The sequence below is a fragment of the Rutidosis leptorrhynchoides genome, chromosome 11 (genome assembly GCF_046630445.1).
Source record: "Rutidosis leptorrhynchoides isolate AG116_Rl617_1_P2 chromosome 11, CSIRO_AGI_Rlap_v1, whole genome shotgun sequence".
Taxonomy (NCBI): Eukaryota; Viridiplantae; Streptophyta; class Magnoliopsida; order Asterales; family Asteraceae; genus Rutidosis; species Rutidosis leptorrhynchoides.
Genome location: NC_092343.1, coordinates 403,949,496 through 403,966,638, shown reverse-complemented (window position 1 = coordinate 403,966,638; position 17,143 = coordinate 403,949,496). Strand labels below are relative to the sequence as shown.

Sequence of the window (17,143 nt, the reverse complement as noted above, 5' to 3'; positions counted from 1 at the left end):
GTAGTGATAAAAGTGGTGAATATGTCGCGTATTTTGCTGAATATTGTTCATAAAATGGCATTAGACATGAACTCACTGCACTGTTCTCACCCCAATCGAATGAGACTGCTGAACAAAAGAATAGAACCTTGAAAGAAATATTGAATGTCATGTAGTAAGTTCTGGTGTAAGTCAGAACATGTGGGGGGATGCCATCCAATCGACAAATTATATTTTAAGAAAGATACCCCACAAGAAAAAGGATGAAACCCCATACAAATTATTTGTAGACTTACTACCACAAAGGTCGGACTCATCCTCCGATTTTTGTTGTGTGTCTAAAAGCGAAAAAGTGGGGTTAACACCGTCCACTTGTAACCCTTCCTCCACACCATCTGTATCATAGATGAGTTTGGTATTTTCATCCACCATAGGTTCGGGAACGTATTCCAAATTAAAAATTTGCTCTCAATCACGAACTTCATACATGTTAAAAGAATTTAATTCAATCTCTGGAATCAACACCTCGACACTAAAGGAGTGTTGTTGGAGGTCGTGATACTCCACACAAGCTTCTTGCCTATAATTTTTGTGCAAGAATTTCCGTTGAAGTAATGTTTCATCTTTTCTCAAGTTTTCACTTCAGATTTTCAGGCATACGCCCTAGATATTTAAACACGTTACTGTTAGTAATTTAGTGTAATTGAGGGACTTGGTTGTTTCACTTAGAAATGGGTTAGGAGGTACGGAGTGTACACCCATCTAGTGAAAGACTTCCCGAACCCAAAAGCGGTTTCGTAAATGTTTTAACTTTATTGACATTTATATAATTGATATTTAATGGGATAAGATTAATCTTGTGATTAATAAAGTAACCTAATTTGCTTAAGATTATTCAATGTGTGGGTTAATGACAATTACAACTTAATCTTTAACGTAAATTGATTAAGTGTCGTTAATGCCATAATAAGTTAGTATTAAGGTTTATTGTCATTAAGGATTGTGGTTTAATGTCATAATGAATAATGAATTAGTCAAGTATTTAACCATCTTATGGTTACTGACATAGAAATTCAATCGCTTCGAATAATAATGAAAAATCGTAATGAGTATTTAATTAGCCATTAAGTCTCATAATGTATTTCATACTCTTGGGTGACTTTATAAGGAAAACAATTTTCATGAGAAAAAGAAAGGAAAACCAACTAATACTCTCTAGCAAACGGCTTCTAACTTTGTGCCAAAAGTTAGAACATAATCTCTGTCTTATCCCAAAGTGATATTCGTGTAACCCTGGAAATAAGGGTCGAATAATTACTTTCGAAAAGTGATACCATGATTCAGTGATATATTCGGTCATTGATTACTTTACCCTACACGAATAGAAATCTTAACCAACAATCGAAAGTATTTTTTTGTGATAATCAATGGCGGATACAATGAAGCATATGACTATTAATTTCTCCAAACTTGAAAAGTTTGAAGGAATAGATTTTAGGAGATGGCAGAAGAAGATGCACTTTCTTCTCACTAGCATTAGCGTGTCATATGTTCTGACTCCTACTATTCCTGAAGATCGTGGTGATGAGGCTACTGTTGAACAAATTAGGCAAAGGAGCAACTGGGAGAACGATGACTATATCACTAGAGGTTTAATCCTCAATGGTATGGCTGATTCTCTTTTTGATATTTATCAAAATGTTAATTTTTCTAAAAAACTATGGGACATGTTGGAAACTAAGTATATTTCTGAGGATGCTTCTAGTAAAAAGTTCTCGGTGAGTTATTATAATAACTACAAGATGGTTGATTCTAGACCGGTCCTGAAACAATACAATGAGCAAATTCGTATATTTGGTCAATTCACACAACATAAGATGAACATGGATGAGTCTATTTAAGTCTCAAGTATCATTGATAAACTACATCCTTCTTGGAAAGAAATTAAACATACTTTGAAACAAAAGAAGGAGGAGTTAACTCTTATTGAGTTGGGCAGTCATTTGCGTATTGAGGAAGGCCTCAGGTTGCAGGATAATGACAAGCCAAAAAGCAACAAAGTTGCTGGTACGTCTGCTGTCAATATGGTGGAATATAAAAGGTTCACTGGTAATAATGACAAAAAGGGCAAACGTAAACATCAAGGTAATAAGAAAGTTGATCGTAATAAGATGTCTAAGTTGACTTGTTGGAAGTGTGGTAAATCTGGATATTTGAAAAGGGATTGCAAGGTTATGTTTGGCACTAACAATTTTAAAGGATCTAGCACAAACGGTTCGGTTAATGGTTCGAACAACCAAACCCAGAAAGGTCAGATTATATTTAATAATTCAATTCAGAATTATTATGCTTCATATATATCCGAGATTTGTTTTGTGTAGGATGATGATGTTGCGAGGTGGGTTGACTCGGGAGCTACTACTCATGTGTGCAAGGATAGATGTTGCTTCAAGACTTATGAGTCGATGATTGATGGATTAATTCTTTATATGGGAAACGAGTCAACAGCCTCTGTTCATGGACGTGGAAGTGTGGATTTAAGTTTTAGTTCTGAAAAAGTTGTTTCTTTATTTGATGTTTTGCATGTACCTCAAATTAGGAAAAACTTGGTTTCTAGTAGCATGTTGAATAATTGTGGTTATAAACAAGTTATTGAATCTGATAAGTTTATTTTGTTAAAACATGGTATGTTTATTGGCTTTAGTTATTTAAGCAATAGAATGTTTTGACTTAAAATTATTCATACGAACGTCAACTTTGCTTTTATGTCAACATCTAGAATAAATGATTTTACTATTTGGTATGCTAGATTTGGACATGCACACTTTAAAAGAATGCAAGATATGTCTAAAGATAGATTAATACCGACTTTTGATATGAACAGTGAAAAGTGTAAAACGTGTATGTTAACAAAGATCACTGAGAAACCTTTTCAAAATATAAAACGTGAAACAGAAATTTTGGAATTAATACATAGTGATTTATGTGATTTGCATGCAACTCCTACTTTAGGTAACAAGAAATATTTTGTGACATTTATTGATGATGCTTCTAGGTTTTTTATGTTTATTTGTTACATACTAAGGATGAGGCGTTAAATAAATTTAAAATATTTAAAAATGAAGTAGAATTGCAACAAAGTGCTTTGATAAAAAGACGTAGAACTGATAGCGGAGGTGAATATATTGACCAAACTTATTTTCAATCTGTTGGGATTATCCATGAGACTACGGTTCCTTATACACCACAACAAAATGGTATATCCGAGAGGAAGAACAGGGTCCTTAAAGAGATGGTTAATTCTATGTTATCATATTCGGGTTTAAGTGAAGTATTTTGGGGGGAAGCTATGTTAACGGCTTGTTATTTGCTTAATAGAGTTCCTAACAAAAGGAACAATATTACACCTTATGAACTTTGGAATAAACAGAAACCTAACTTGAATTATCTTCGAATATAGGGTTGTAGGGCGGTTGTAAGACTGCCTGATCCCAAGAAGAAAAGTTTGGGTGAAAGAGGTATAGATTGCATATTTATTGGATATGTTGAAAATTCCAAGGCATATAGGTTCTATGTTATAGAACCTAATGAATTTGTGTCAATCAATTCTGTGATTAATTCAAGGGATGCAATCTTTAATGAAAATCGTTTTTCAACTATACCTAGGTCAAAGGATATGATTCCAATTGACAATGGAGTCAATAAGGATTGTAATGATAAAGTGTCTGAAAAGGCTGTTGATTAGTCACTCGAGCTTCGAAAAAGCAAAAGAGAAAGGAAACATAAATCCTTTGGACCTGATTTTCAATTATATTTAGTTGAAGGTTCCAGGGAAGATGTTTCTACCCAATATTTGTATTGCTTCAATCTTGAGGATGATCCTAAAACATTTGATGAAGCAATGAGGTCTCAGGATATTGCTTTCTGGAAAGACGCAATCAATGATGAGATGGACTCAATCATGGGGCAATAACACTTGGGTGTTAGCTGATCTACCTCCTGGTTGCAAACGTTTGGGTTCCAAATGGATCTTCAAAAACAAGATGAAGGTAGATGGAACTATTGAAAAGTTCAAGGCAAGGTTATTCATTCAAGGATTTAGACAAAAGTATGGAATTGACTATTTTGATACTTATGCTCCGGTGGCTCGTATCACTACCATTAGACTGCTGATTGCTTTATCGGCAATTCACAATCTGGTTGTTCACCCGATGGATGTGAAGACATCATTCTTGAATGGTACTTTGGATGAGGAAGTTTATATGAACCAACCTCAAGGCTTTGTCATGCCAGGAAATGAAGGTAAAGTGTGTAAACTTGTAAAATCCTTATATGGACTGAAACAAACACCTAAGCAATGACATCAAAAGTTTGATGGAGTTCGTTTATCTAGTGGTTATTATTTAAACTAGTATGATAAATGAGTATATGGCAAATTTGATGATTCTGGTAATGGAGTTATTATTTGTCTATATGTTGATGACATGCTAATCTTTGGGACTGACCAATATCAGGTTGACTTAACGAAAGAATTTTTGTCATCAAAGTTCTCCATGAAAGATATGGGGGAGGTCGACGTTATCCTTGGTATAAGGATTATACGTGAAAACAATGTAATTTCTATTTCTCAATCTCATTATATTGAAAAAGTGCTAAAGAATTTCAATTGTTTTGATTGTACTCCTGTAATTACATCTATGGATCCAAGTGTGAAGTTGATGCTTAACAAAGGTAAACATGTATTCTAAGGTTATTGGTTCTTTATGTATGCGATGACTTGTACAAGGCCGAATATTGCTTTTTCTGTTGAAAAATTGAGTAGATATACTAGTAATCCTAGTACTCATCATTGTCAAGCAATTAGGTGTGTACTAAAGTATTTGAAGAAAACTATGGATTATAGTTTATCTTATACTGGATTTCCTTCGGTGATAGAAGGATACCCTGATGCGATTTGGATGACCAATGTTGAAGATCATTCTTCAGCAAGTGGTTGGTTGTTCTTGCTTGGGGGAGGTGCCATCTCATGGGCTTTCAAGAAGAAGACATGTATTACCAACTCAACGATGGAATCTGAGTTTGTTGCATCTGCTGCTGCTGGTAAAGAACCAGAATGGCTTAGAAACTTAATTTATGAGATTTCATTATGGCCTAAACCTATTGTACCCATGTCTATACCTTATAGCCAGATGTATAATGGGAAGTCTAGACACTTAGGTGTATGACATAGCATGATTCGTGAACTCATCATGAATGGGGAGATTTCTATAGTGTTTGTGAGGTCGCAACAGAATTTAGCTGATCACTTAACGAAGGGGTTGGCTAGAGGCTTGGTTGACAAGTCTGCTGTAGGGATGGGTTTAAAGTCCGCATAGATTTCTAATGATAAGATACCCAATTCCCTTCTGATGAAAATCAGAAGCTGAATTTAATGTGGAATGTTTATAATTAGAAATTGGAGTACATAATTTTGTATCATCCCAAGGTAAGAAATGTACTCGGGCATGCTGAAGGTGAGTTGAAGTTTAGCTTCTTAATGATTCATTTGAAAAAGTGCAAGAGCAGGTACATGACTAAACTGAACTACCTATGTGAATGTGAAGCTTTACCGCTTCAAGAAAGATTTGGACTTTTAGCTTTGGATACATTCTTGAATGGATATGGACACATGGCTTGTATAGTGTCAGGATAGCTGTAGAGTATTTAAAAACTTATGGGTATGTTATTTTCAGTTATTCAAATGGGTTGAAGGGTTCAATTCTTAGAACACCCCGATTTTCGAATATTTGGAATGTGTAATGTACTAAGGTGAAAATTCAATCTTCAAGATATTTTCATTTACGCATGAGTTTTGTTTTAATTGGTTATTTTTCATGTAACAAATTGCACTAAATTTGGGAGTATTGTTAGTAATTTAGTGTAATTGAGGGACTTGGTTGTTTCACTTCGAAATGGGTTAGGAGGTACGGAGTGTACACCCATCTAGTGAAAGACTTCCCGGATCCAAAAGCGATTTCGTAAATGTTTTAACTTTATTGACATTTACATAATTGATATTTAATGGAATAAAATTAATCTTGGGATTAATAAAATAACCTAATTTGCTTAAGATTATTCAATGTGTGAGTTAATGACAATTACAACTTAATCTTTAACATAAAGCGATTAAGTGTCGTTAACGCCATAATAAGTTAGTCTTAAGGTTTTTTGTCATTAAGGATTGTGGTTTAATGCCATAATGAATAATGAATTAGTCAAGTAATTAACCATCTTATGGTTACTGACATAGAAATTCAATCGCTTCGAATAATTATGAAAAATCATAATGAGTATTTAATTGGCCATTAAGTCTCATAATGCATTTCATACTCTTGGGTGCCTATATAAGGAAAACAATTTTCATGAGAAAAAGAAAGGAAAACCAACTAATACTCTCTAGCAAACAGGTTCTAACTTTGTGCCAAAAGTTAGAACATAATCTCTATCTTATCCCAAAGTGATATTCGTGTAACCCCAGCAATAAGGGTCAAATAATTACTTTCAAAAAGTGATACCATGATTCAGTGATATATTCGGTCATTGATTAGTTTACCCTACACGAATAGAAATCTTAACCAAGAGTTCCCGCCATAAAGAAGCATGCATGTGCAACTTTATGGGCACCAATTTAACTTTGAGATTCTCCTGGATATCTTTGATATCAAAGATGCGCTTAATCATGCTTAACCAATTTAGAAAATCGTCTGGATGCATAGATGCGTTATACTGAGGTATCTCTATGTACATTCCAAGATTTCGCAACGGATCTTCTCTTTGTTCCTAATGAGGAACTCTAGGCGTGAAAGGATTCATATCAGTCCATTGATCGCTGGTCTGATCCTAATCACTTTCTTCAAAATCGTGATGACGATTTAATTCTAGTTCGGCAATTATTCAGTTTAAATGTTCGATTTCAGCATCTCTTGGATATCGCTCGGCGTGCATGTGTAGTGACGATCTCGGTAATGGTGTTCGGCCATCCCCAAAGCTCTTATACCAAATAATGCAAGGATCGCAAACGACCGAACAAACTTGTGAATGAAAATTAAACGTAAATACAATATTAATAACATATTAAAAACTGAATAAAGCAATAAGCTAGGATCGTTTATATACAGGACTAAACATAACTAAATAAGGAAACATAACCAAATAAGGAAGCAACTAAATTGATTAAAAATATTTTTTCAAAACAATCTTCAGTTCTTTGTTTGCACTCCAAGAATTCGTGCCAAAGTAAATTATTCCTTTCTTGAACCTATTAGAACCAACCACCATATATGCATGACCTCTGATTAACTTACGGATAACTCTTATAAAAGAAAAAAATGTTCATAAGTAATGAAACCTCCGTGAACGATCAAACCATTACAACCGAGCAAACTAAGACCGTAACCAAACCTAAGCTTGCCAATTAAAAACTAAAGAGGAAAAACTCTAAACATCATAAAAAGAGCTAAGGAACACGACAAACAAAGATGGAGACCAATCTAACCGATCACCGGAATATCAAAACCCATCTAAACAACCATAAAAACAACGTCCACACATGCAAGATGGATCTCAAGCATCTTTAATAAATACGATGAATGTCTCCATATCCGCACACTGATAGCCTTGAAATAGAAAATCTTACTGTTTGACTTTCAACTTCCATACTATAAATTAATTATATCATTGCATAGTAACTACAGTAGTAATTTGTACTTCATCATATTATACTGTCAGATGATGTAATTGAAGTTATTGAACATAAAAAGAAGGAATTAAACCTTCTTTTGAAGTGTACAATTATTATATCGCTCTTTCTTGTTTTTTTTTCTTTAAATGCTTACTGTATCTTATGATTTACAGGAACACATGAAACCTAACCTAAAAATTTCACTCGGAGACATATAATTGGCAACACAAAACTTCAGTAATGAAAATTTCATTGGAAGAGGAGGTTTTGGGAATGTATACAAGGGATTAGTTACTCATGCTAATGGATCTAGAATCAAGATTGCTGCAAAGCGGATGGATACAACATTTGGTCATGCAGAACGCCAATTTCTTACAGAACTTGAAATTCTCTTAGAGTATAAGCATGAGAATGTGATTGGCCTTGTAGGATACTGTGATGAAATGGATGAAAAAGTTATTGTTTACGAGTATGCGTCTCGGGGAAGTCTAGATAAACACTTGAAAAGTGTTGATCTAACCTGGATGAAACGGCTTAAAATATGCATTGAGATGGCAAGCGCGTTGGAGTTCCTTCTTGGAGGTTCTGCAACACAGGAGGTGGTTTTACATAGAGACATAAAAAGCGCTAACATTCTTCTAATGGAGGACTGGAAAGCAAAACTTTCTGATTTTGGGCTTTCTCTAATAAGTTCAATAAATCAGGAAACTGGCTATGTCATCGACAACGTTTGTGGTACATATGGTTATGCTGACCCACTGTATTTAGGTTCTGGTTTCTTAACAAGGGAATCAGATATACATTCATTTGGTGTGGTTTTGTAGGATCGTTTCAGGTCCACCAGCATGTACAACATATAAGCTCATGTGTTCCACATTACTCTAAAACCAATGATAGAGTGAGTCATAAGCTTATATACATACATTTCTTTCTATCAGTTTCCGATGTGGAACCATTATGCATTTCGTTAACCGATTATCTCCAACAATCACCCCCTTAATCGGTTAATCCATGCTGCTTGACGAGCGTCGGTGATCATCCTTGCTCTTACTTTCTGCATGTTACTTGCTACATGCTATCGATCACCGAATTTCATCATCTTGCGTCCCGTTTACTTTCTCCCTGCTACGGCTCTGATACCACGTTGGTCGGGGTGCAGAATGGTAGCAGAGGTTCAAACCGAGATGACTATGGACATGACCGAGGAGGAGGTCGGGGTGTCCGGGAAAAGTCGAGATGGTATTGAACGTGTCCGCGGAAGTAGCTTGGAATGAATCGATTAAGGGGGTGATTGTTGGAGCTAATCGATTCATTGTGTCCCACATCGGAAAGTGATAGAAACAAATGTACATATATAAGCTTATGTTAACCTCCATCTATCACCAATTGGTTTTAGAGAAATGTGGAACTCATGAGTTTATATGTTGTACATGGTGGTGGACCTTAAACGACACTATGAAGAAGGAAGATTTGATGAGATGGTGTTTGAGGGTATAAAGGAACATATTGTAGCAAATTCACTTGTTACATTTCTAAATATAACGTATCAATGCTTAAATAAGACGAGAGAACAACGCCCAACAGCACATGAGGTGGTACTACAACTTAAGGAAGCCCTCGATTTCCAAGTAAGCTTTTCATTTCTTAGATAAGCCTCTTCTCATATACTAAAATCATAAATAGAACATGCTGATATGTGGATAAATCAGAAGTTATCAACTAACAAATGTACAGAAGTGTGTAAATCTTTAACAAGTACCTACTACACTAAGGTTTTAAATCAAAATGATGAAGAAAAATATGATTTTGATAAATAAGCATGATATAACTCTGAAGTATACTTATGTTAAAAAAGATAATCAGCTTTCGCACTCAAAATTTAAAAGTAAGAATAATTTTACGAAATGTCGATACAATGTAGTGATGTACTATACATGCACTTAAATATGATTTTTCTGTGTGTTCAAACAGATGGATTGTGAAATATGGGAGCCAAAATTGCCAAAAGACTACAAGGAAATAATTGAAATATCAAACTCACCAGACATCTACTCTGATGAAAAGAAAGAGCATCTTTACAACATCTTCTCCAACGGAATCCTCCTTCAGCAGGGCGACGTGGTAATTCAGTCTTTCTTTCTGAATAACTATTTGTTTTCTGCATTCTCGGACATTTTATTAAGAGAATTTGGTTGTTTCAGATGAACACGTTATACGATTATGAAAACGTATGTCTACTACTTAGGTACTCTCATTTGGTATTTAATTTGTTTTGTTTTATTGTTGTATAATAATTACAGGTACTCTCATTCGATGGTCATGGAGAAAGAAATGAATTGATATCCGCAACAAAGTTTACATACGAAAACCATTCTCCACATAAGTGGCGGTCTCTTACTGCATCAAGGTTCTCTGCCTTTCTCTATACGTGTATTCGTACTTACACTTCCACATGCATTGTTGTTACATGTACTTATTGCTATCTTTACTTTGATTGGTGCTATCATAACTGCATGTTCACATACATTGTTGTTACCTTACACCCTACATATGAATTTTACACTTGCATTATGTTCGTTTATGTTTAGATGTTACTCAAAGTTTAACTGTGAAACACTTACCCTTCACTATTTCTGCATACGTTTCAGTATGAATAAAAGTGTCGAGAGATCAATAAGTATTATGTTGTGGTGCGCTCCTGTTTGGTCCCTCTGTTCCAAGTGCCGTGAATTGTAATTTTGTCAGCCTTTTGTGAGTTTATATTCAATAGCATATATAACTATTTACTAAATTCAAGTGGAAGTGTATATGGTAAAAAATAGGCTATGACTAACTGAGATTTCTAATCTTATACCATATGCAGGTTTCATAAAGTGGCAGAGATGTTGGATATTTCAAACATGATGATCAAAATCGAGACAAAACCTCAGCTTTTATCACCGGATGTCGTTTATGGGGTCCATTTAGTCTTCAAATTTTGTAAATCAAGAGACTGTTCAAGCGAACCCGTATATGTTAATCTCAAGTACAAAATGGGGGACGAAACCTATCATTCACATTTTGCAACACAAAGAGACCAAGAGTGGATGATGATTGAGTTGTACCGATTCTTGAATCAGAAGGATAATGTTGAGCTCGCCTTTCTAATAGAAAGTCTTTCTCCATTCAACCGTGGAGATGATGATGTTATATATGTTGAAGGCATTGAGTTTCGAGCCCATAACAATGCAAGTTTCGATCTGTTTTTCAGTTCACTTTCACATTTCTTTTATTTAAATTTGTTAATAGGGGTTGATGCATGGTAATTAGTTTTAACCAAAAGGCCATTGGCTTAGCGGTATCAAGTTAACACTTTCAAAACCATGAGGTTGAGGGTATGAAAATTGTATATATTCGTGAATTAATTCGTGGTAGTGGGTGTGTAAGTTTTTTTTTTTTTTTTAGGCAAAATGAAAAATATATTAACTTTCAAACATACAAGGCCTGGACATAAACCATAGCCCAAACAAACAACAAAAATACAAACAAGCCCAAAAAAACAACTAATACATCAATCAAGAAAGAGATTTCCTCTATTCCATTTTAAACCCCAACATCTAGCAGCACAAGCAACTGCAGCAGAATTCTTCACTTTTATAGCCATCAGCTTAAAACGCATAAAATCAACAATACACTTGCTCAACTCAGCAGCAGATCTTCTCTTCAGCTGAAAGAACCTCACATTCCTTTCCTGCCAAATGTAATACACACTGGCAGCAACAACAAGGCGATTAATCACATTCCAAATATTGTCAGAATAAGGGAACCCAGCCAACTGATCAACAATATCCTGCAGATTGTTAGATAACCCTCTAAACACAATCTTGGTCTTCATAAAAGACCACACTTCCAAACTGTAGTCACACAGAAAGAATAAGTGACTAATGGAATCCCTTCTTTTACCACACAAAACACATTTAAAGATTTGATTAGGCAACCATTTCTGCATTTTATCTTGAGTGGTGAGCCTCTGCAAAATAGCCATCCATAAAATAAAAGCATGTTTGGGATTAAAGAACCTGAACCAAACCACATGATGCCACTTTACAGTATTCTTGTTACTTTTCAAATCCTTCCATACTTGATTAGTGGAGAAATCAACTTTATCACCATTATTAGTGATCCATAAGTACTTCACCACACTATCATTGCCAACCTCTTCATAAATGTGAGGCTTGATCTTATTCCTTAAATTCATCAAGAATTTCCAACCCCAACTATCATTTTGATTAACTTGAACATCCCAGATATTACAGCCTTTCAGTTTAATTAAGTTGACCCACTTACCCCATAAAGAGTCTTTTCGGGTAATAATCCTCCATAAATGCTTAACTAATAGAGTTTCATTCCATTCCTTCATGCATTTCAAACCCAGGCCACCTTAATCCTTAGGCTTACAAACATCCCTCCAAGCAACTTTGGCCTTACCTCTGGAGCTAATTGACTGACACCATAAGAAACCTTTCAACAATTTATCAATTTCTTCAATCACACCAAATGGAATAACATAAACCGAAGCCCAATAATTTTGCATAGTAGCCAAAAAGCCACTAGTTGCAACCTACCAGCATAAGATAGTTTCTTATTTTGCCAGTTAAGCACCCTATATCTCACCTTGTCCACCAGGCTTCTACAATCTTTAGTACTCAATTTTTTAGCTATGAGAGGAACACCTAAGTACCTCATAGGGAGGGTACCCACTGCAAAAGGTAATAACTGAGTAATCTTAGCTTTAACATCATCAGGAACACTCCCAAAAAAATGGTACTTTTACCCATATTAGGCATAAGACCAGACACTTGACCAAATTCTTCAAGAGCTCTTTTAATAACATTGACAGATTTTTCATCACCATGGCATAAGACCAATAGATCATCTGCAAAACACATATGAGAAAGTTGCATTTCCTTGCATTTATAATGAAACTTGAAAGCAGGATCATCCTTGATACACTTGCACATAATCAAGGAGAACACCTCCATCACCAATGTAAACAAATATGGGGAAATAGGATCACCCTGCCTTAGCCCCCTACCCCCTTTAAAAAAACCTTTAACTTCACCATTAACACAAATAGAGAATGAGCTGTTAGTGACACATGTCATTATCCACTGAACCATCTTTGGATGAAATCCAAAATTACTTAAAATATCTTTGAGAAACTCCCAATTCACAGTATCATAGGCTTTTTGGACATCAATCTTCAAAGCACATCTCTTCACCCCTCTAACTCTATTATATCCTTTTAAAACTTCCTGTGCACACTAAAATGTTATCCAAAATAGATCTCCCAGGAATGAATGCACTTTGGCTGCAATTGACCACCTCATCAAGACCATTTTTGATTCTATTAGTCAAAATCTTACTTATACACTTGTATAGGACATTGCAACAAGCAATGGGCCTAAAGTCAGACACTTTATCTGGAACATCAATCTTAGGAATTAAAGCTATCAAGGTAGAATTTATTTCTTTCAAAAGTTTACCATTATTGAAGAACTCTTTAACAGCTTCACAAACATCATTCCCAATCACACTCCAAGCTTTTTTAAAGAAAAGAGATGAATAACCATCTGGACCTGATGCTTTGTTATCCTCTATATAAAATAAAGCCTGTTTTATTTCAACATCAGTAACAGGAACAATCATGGCATCTGCAGTAGAAGGCTGTAAAACCTTAGAGAAAATGTCTCCCAACTCACTAATGCTTCTGCAATTAACACTATTCCCCAAAAATTTCTTAAAATGATCAACAAATTGCTCAGCCACCTGATCACCTTCGTATCTAGTACCATGCTCATCACAAATACTCTCTATTCTACTCTTTTGCTTTCTACACTTCAGAATGCTATGAAAGAATCTGGTATTTTTATCACCATCAACTAGCCATTGAACTTTAGCTTTTTGCTGTAAAATAATGAGCTCATCCTTTTTTGCTTTATTATAATCATTTAAAGCACTAACAGCCCTTTCTTTAATAAAAGCATCATGAGGATTAAAATCAACATCAGCCTGGCACCTTTTGAGATTCTTTCTCATTTCCTCAACATTAGAAAAAACATTACCATTCTCCCAATTCAGTTTATTAAGAGGCAATTTAAGCTTTTTCAGTTTTTGAATTTCAGTTTTTGAACCACTTGGAACATTTTATGACCTTGAATTTGAACATTCCACTCCTGTTCCACAATTCTCAAGAAGTCATCTTTTTCTGCAACATGATTCATGAATCTAAAAGACCTCTTTTTCTTATGTAAACCATTAGGCAATGTGAGAACAGCAGGGCTGTGGTCTGAAACAAGGTAAGGGAGAAAAATACCATGAGCATAGGGGAATTTAGAAACAAACTCTTCATTTCCCATAATTCTATCTAATTTCTTCAAAACACCACAATTAGGGTTTTTAAGGGATTTAGTCCATGTAAAGTAAAACCCTGTGCTTCCAATATCATCCACCTCAATCTCATGAATACAATCATTGAAACTCTTCATTTCTTCATTTATATAGGAGTTACCAGAACTATGTTCACCAGCAGTTCTAGTAATGTTAAAATCTCCCATTAAAATCCATGGACAACCAACAACAATACTAGACTGAACTTTCAGCTCATTCCAAAGATCTTGTCTTTCCTTTCCATTATTACTAGCATAGATGAAGGTACAATAGAATTTAATGGTTTTGTCTACATTTTCCACCATACAGAAGACCATCTACTTACCAATATGTAGAATCATAACATTGAGAACATTACTATTCCATCCCAATACAATTCTGCAGCTATTTGGGCTCAAACTTACATTAGAAATCCATCTCCAGTCCTTAAAAATTCTATCACATGCTTCACTAATACTTTGAGGCTTAAGATGAGTCTCAAGAATAGCACACTTCATTCTTAATAAACTTAATAGCCTCTTTTTGTCTATCCAAATGACACATACCCCTAATATTTCAACTAGCAATTTTCATCTCCATTGGAACATTAACAGTGCTTATCCAAAATACCTGGATCCTTTCCATTTAATACATTAGCTCCCACAAACTGGAACTCTTTAACATTCTCAATAATAACATCTGTTTCACCCTCTGCCATTTTATCACTACCAGAAAATTCATCATCACTTTTAGATAAAACAGCAAACTTATTCATACTTTTCTTAAGCTCATTACTATTTTGATCATTCAAATGCCATTTATTTTTAGAGCTATCAGTGTTAACTTTTTTAGGCCTATACACTTTCTCCACAGGAACAAACTTTTTAGTCATATTTTTATCACTGTCCTTTTTATTCTTAACCATCACAAACCCTTCAATATCTTTATTAATACCTTTATCTTTTTGTTCCAATTCTTTCTTTTCCAATTCCACATTAGTTCTTGGACTAATTTTGAATACATCAAAGTTATGTCCAAAAACAGCACAGTGAGAACACATTGCTGGTTTCCAATCATATTCTACCTTCACTTTCTTAACCCCCTTAGTAACATTCATCTTATCTTTATAATGGATATCCACATGATCCTTATAGCCCTTATAGTGGGTGTGTAAGTTGGCTTTCAAATAAATAGTAGTAATAATTTGTTTATTGATCAAAATTACACTTGTACTACAACATGGTATTTTAACTTTTACTTTGTATACAGGTGGAGCATGAAGAAATGAACACGGTTAAAGAAGTCCATCAAGTCATCGAACCAAAAAGGAAACGGCAACGAATACTGCTAACTGAAAATGAAAAGGTGCCTATTTCATTTATATTGGTAGGGAATAAAGTTCTTTGTGGTTTTATATCGATCTCTTTAAAATATTGTACAGTTGTCCTCGTTTAGCGAAGTGAATGGAAAGAAACTTCTCATGCTATCAGCAAAGGCGGCTTTTGATAGCTTTTCAGGTTTAAAACTTTATGAGTCAAAGCCATCATACGAATCCAGGTTCGTCTTAGAAATATGTTATCTCATTCTAACCATTAAAATTTCCTTACAAGTTCCTCACTTATACTTGTGATTAAAGTTTAATATGTGCTGACCAAGGGTTACCCAAGTATACGTCAACCTATGATTTGTAAAAGTTCTACTTCCTAGTAGTATTTTTTTCATTTATAATAAGTACATAATCACAAATCTTATATGCAGATTTCAAGAGATAATTGAGGTGCTACCACAAAAGGTATTTTATATCAACTGCGCAATTGAAAGTCAAAAGTTGTCACGTGAGGCAGAGTATATGTGTTTCCTTGTGTTCAAGCTCTCAAAAGAATCACAAGGGATGTATTGTCCAGTCAAAGTACGAGATCTTCTTCACCATGAAAACAAAGAGCCTGAAATTATCTATCTTTCAAACCAAAAAAAATGGAATTCACATGATTTTACTAGGGTTCCAAAAGAAAGGGAAGATGGATGGATGGAGGTTCATGTGTCAAAATTTGACTTGAATCGTGAACTAGATCAAGATGGTTGTCTTCGAGTGAGATTAAAATTCATAAGTTACGAAGGAACCATGCCTGGCCTCGTTGTCAATGGCCTCGAGTTTCGCCCAATGTAAGATTTTACCAGAATCTTCTTGTTATTGTGAAACTTGAATTCATCCTTTGAGGTCAATTCACATTTTTATGATGTATTTGCATGCCTTTTAATGCTCTCCAATTGCAACCTAATAACATCTCTATGGTCATTATGTAATAGTCAAACAAGTTGTACTTTGGGAGCGGATGATGAGGAGCCGCTATTGAAATTAGGCGACGATGCTGAGCCAATGGTTGATTCGATTGTAGCTCATGTTGCAATTCATCAGGTAATACTTCTTCAATAAGATATGTATTATTAATTTGTTGTTTAAATTATCAAGTGTTTTAATTCTTATGTCAACTATTTTCAGTGATGATGAGGATAATGTGGCTGATGTGGTGGTTGTAGCTGTGGCTGAGTGGATGGCTTGGAACTCGGACCCTAGAGCAATTGACGCTTTAATTAGGTGTTGTTTCAGTTTGTTTGTCGGAGTTCGGTTTTCCTAGGGGTGTTCTCTTGTAGCTAGCTCTTTAATACGTATAATTCAGCTTTTTCAAAAAGAAGTTACTATATAACAATCACGCTATTTTGTCACTCTTCAATTCGGGAGCACAAAATAAGTAAATCTCATTTCTTTTCATTCTAAACGTACTCGTGAGCAAAAAAATATATACTATTCCTTCTCATTATTTTTTCAAGGTTACACAGATGAATATTACTAAAAATGATAAAAGAACGGAGCAATAAGCACAATAACAAAAACCCAATCATTTAATCTATATATTTGCCATAAATTTTTCATGATCAGCAGCACCTGTCTCAAGTTCTTAAACTTCAAAGATAATATCTTAAATCTCAATAGAATGAATCGTCTCAAACAGTTGGCCTTTCGTACGTTTCTTTCTG

General features: G+C 34.8%; 3 protein-coding genes across 3 annotated transcripts; all 3 read left to right on the top strand.

The window, feature by feature from the left end:
• Positions 1-3,923: 3,923 nt before the first annotated feature.
• LOC139876149 (uncharacterized) lies at positions 3,924-8,523 on the top strand. The gene is made up of 7 exons (XM_071863451.1): positions 3,924-4,060; positions 4,145-4,286; positions 4,494-4,693; positions 4,802-5,028; positions 5,251-5,327; positions 5,432-5,544; positions 7,938-8,523. The coding sequence occupies exons 1-7, from the start codon at positions 3,924-3,926 to the stop codon at positions 8,521-8,523; spliced, it is 1,482 nt and encodes a 493-aa protein (XP_071719552.1).
• Positions 8,524-9,169: 646 nt separating this feature from the next.
• On the top strand, positions 9,170-11,071 carry LOC139874207 (F-box protein At2g02240-like). Its single transcript, XM_071861665.1, has 4 exons — positions 9,170-9,327; positions 9,671-9,820; positions 10,000-10,106; positions 10,563-11,071. Exons 1-4 carry the CDS (start codon positions 9,178-9,180, stop codon positions 11,002-11,004), a joined length of 849 nt encoding a protein of 282 aa, XP_071717766.1. The 5' UTR covers positions 9,170-9,177; the 3' UTR covers positions 11,005-11,071.
• A 4,732-nt stretch (positions 11,072-15,803) lies between these two features.
• Positions 15,804-16,839, top strand: LOC139874208 (F-box protein At2g02240-like). The gene is made up of 3 exons (XM_071861666.1): positions 15,804-16,270; positions 16,415-16,523; positions 16,608-16,839. The coding sequence occupies exons 1-3, from the start codon at positions 15,957-15,959 to the stop codon at positions 16,608-16,610; spliced, it is 426 nt and encodes a 141-aa protein (XP_071717767.1). The 5' UTR covers positions 15,804-15,956; the 3' UTR covers positions 16,611-16,839.
• The last annotated feature ends 304 nt before the right edge of the window (positions 16,840-17,143 follow it).

Bases quoted from the DNA above. Each gene is read 5' to 3' on its own strand.
- LOC139876149 (XM_071863451.1), top strand. From the start codon at position 3,924: ATGAGATGGACTCAATCATGGGGCAATAACACTTGGGTGTTAGCTGAT. The intron at 4,061-4,144 runs GTTATTCATTCA...CACTACCATTAG, and splicing joins ATTGAAAAGTTCAAGGCAAG to ACTGCTGATTGCTTTATCGG. The intron at 5,029-5,250 runs GTATTACCAACT...AGATTTCTATAG, and splicing joins GGCTTTCAAGAAGAAGACAT to TGTTTGTGAGGTCGCAACAG.
- LOC139874207 (XM_071861665.1), top strand. From the start codon at position 9,178: ATGGTGTTTGAGGGTATAAAGGAACATATTGTAGCAAATTCACTTGTT. The intron at 9,328-9,670 runs GTAAGCTTTTCA...GTGTTCAAACAG, and splicing joins AGGAAGCCCTCGATTTCCAA to ATGGATTGTGAAATATGGGA. The intron at 9,821-9,999 runs GTAATTCAGTCT...TAATAATTACAG, and splicing joins TCCTTCAGCAGGGCGACGTG to GTACTCTCATTCGATGGTCA.
- LOC139874208 (XM_071861666.1), top strand. From the start codon at position 15,957: ATGTGTTTCCTTGTGTTCAAGCTCTCAAAAGAATCACAAGGGATGTAT. The intron at 16,271-16,414 runs GTAAGATTTTAC...ATTATGTAATAG, and splicing joins GGCCTCGAGTTTCGCCCAAT to TCAAACAAGTTGTACTTTGG.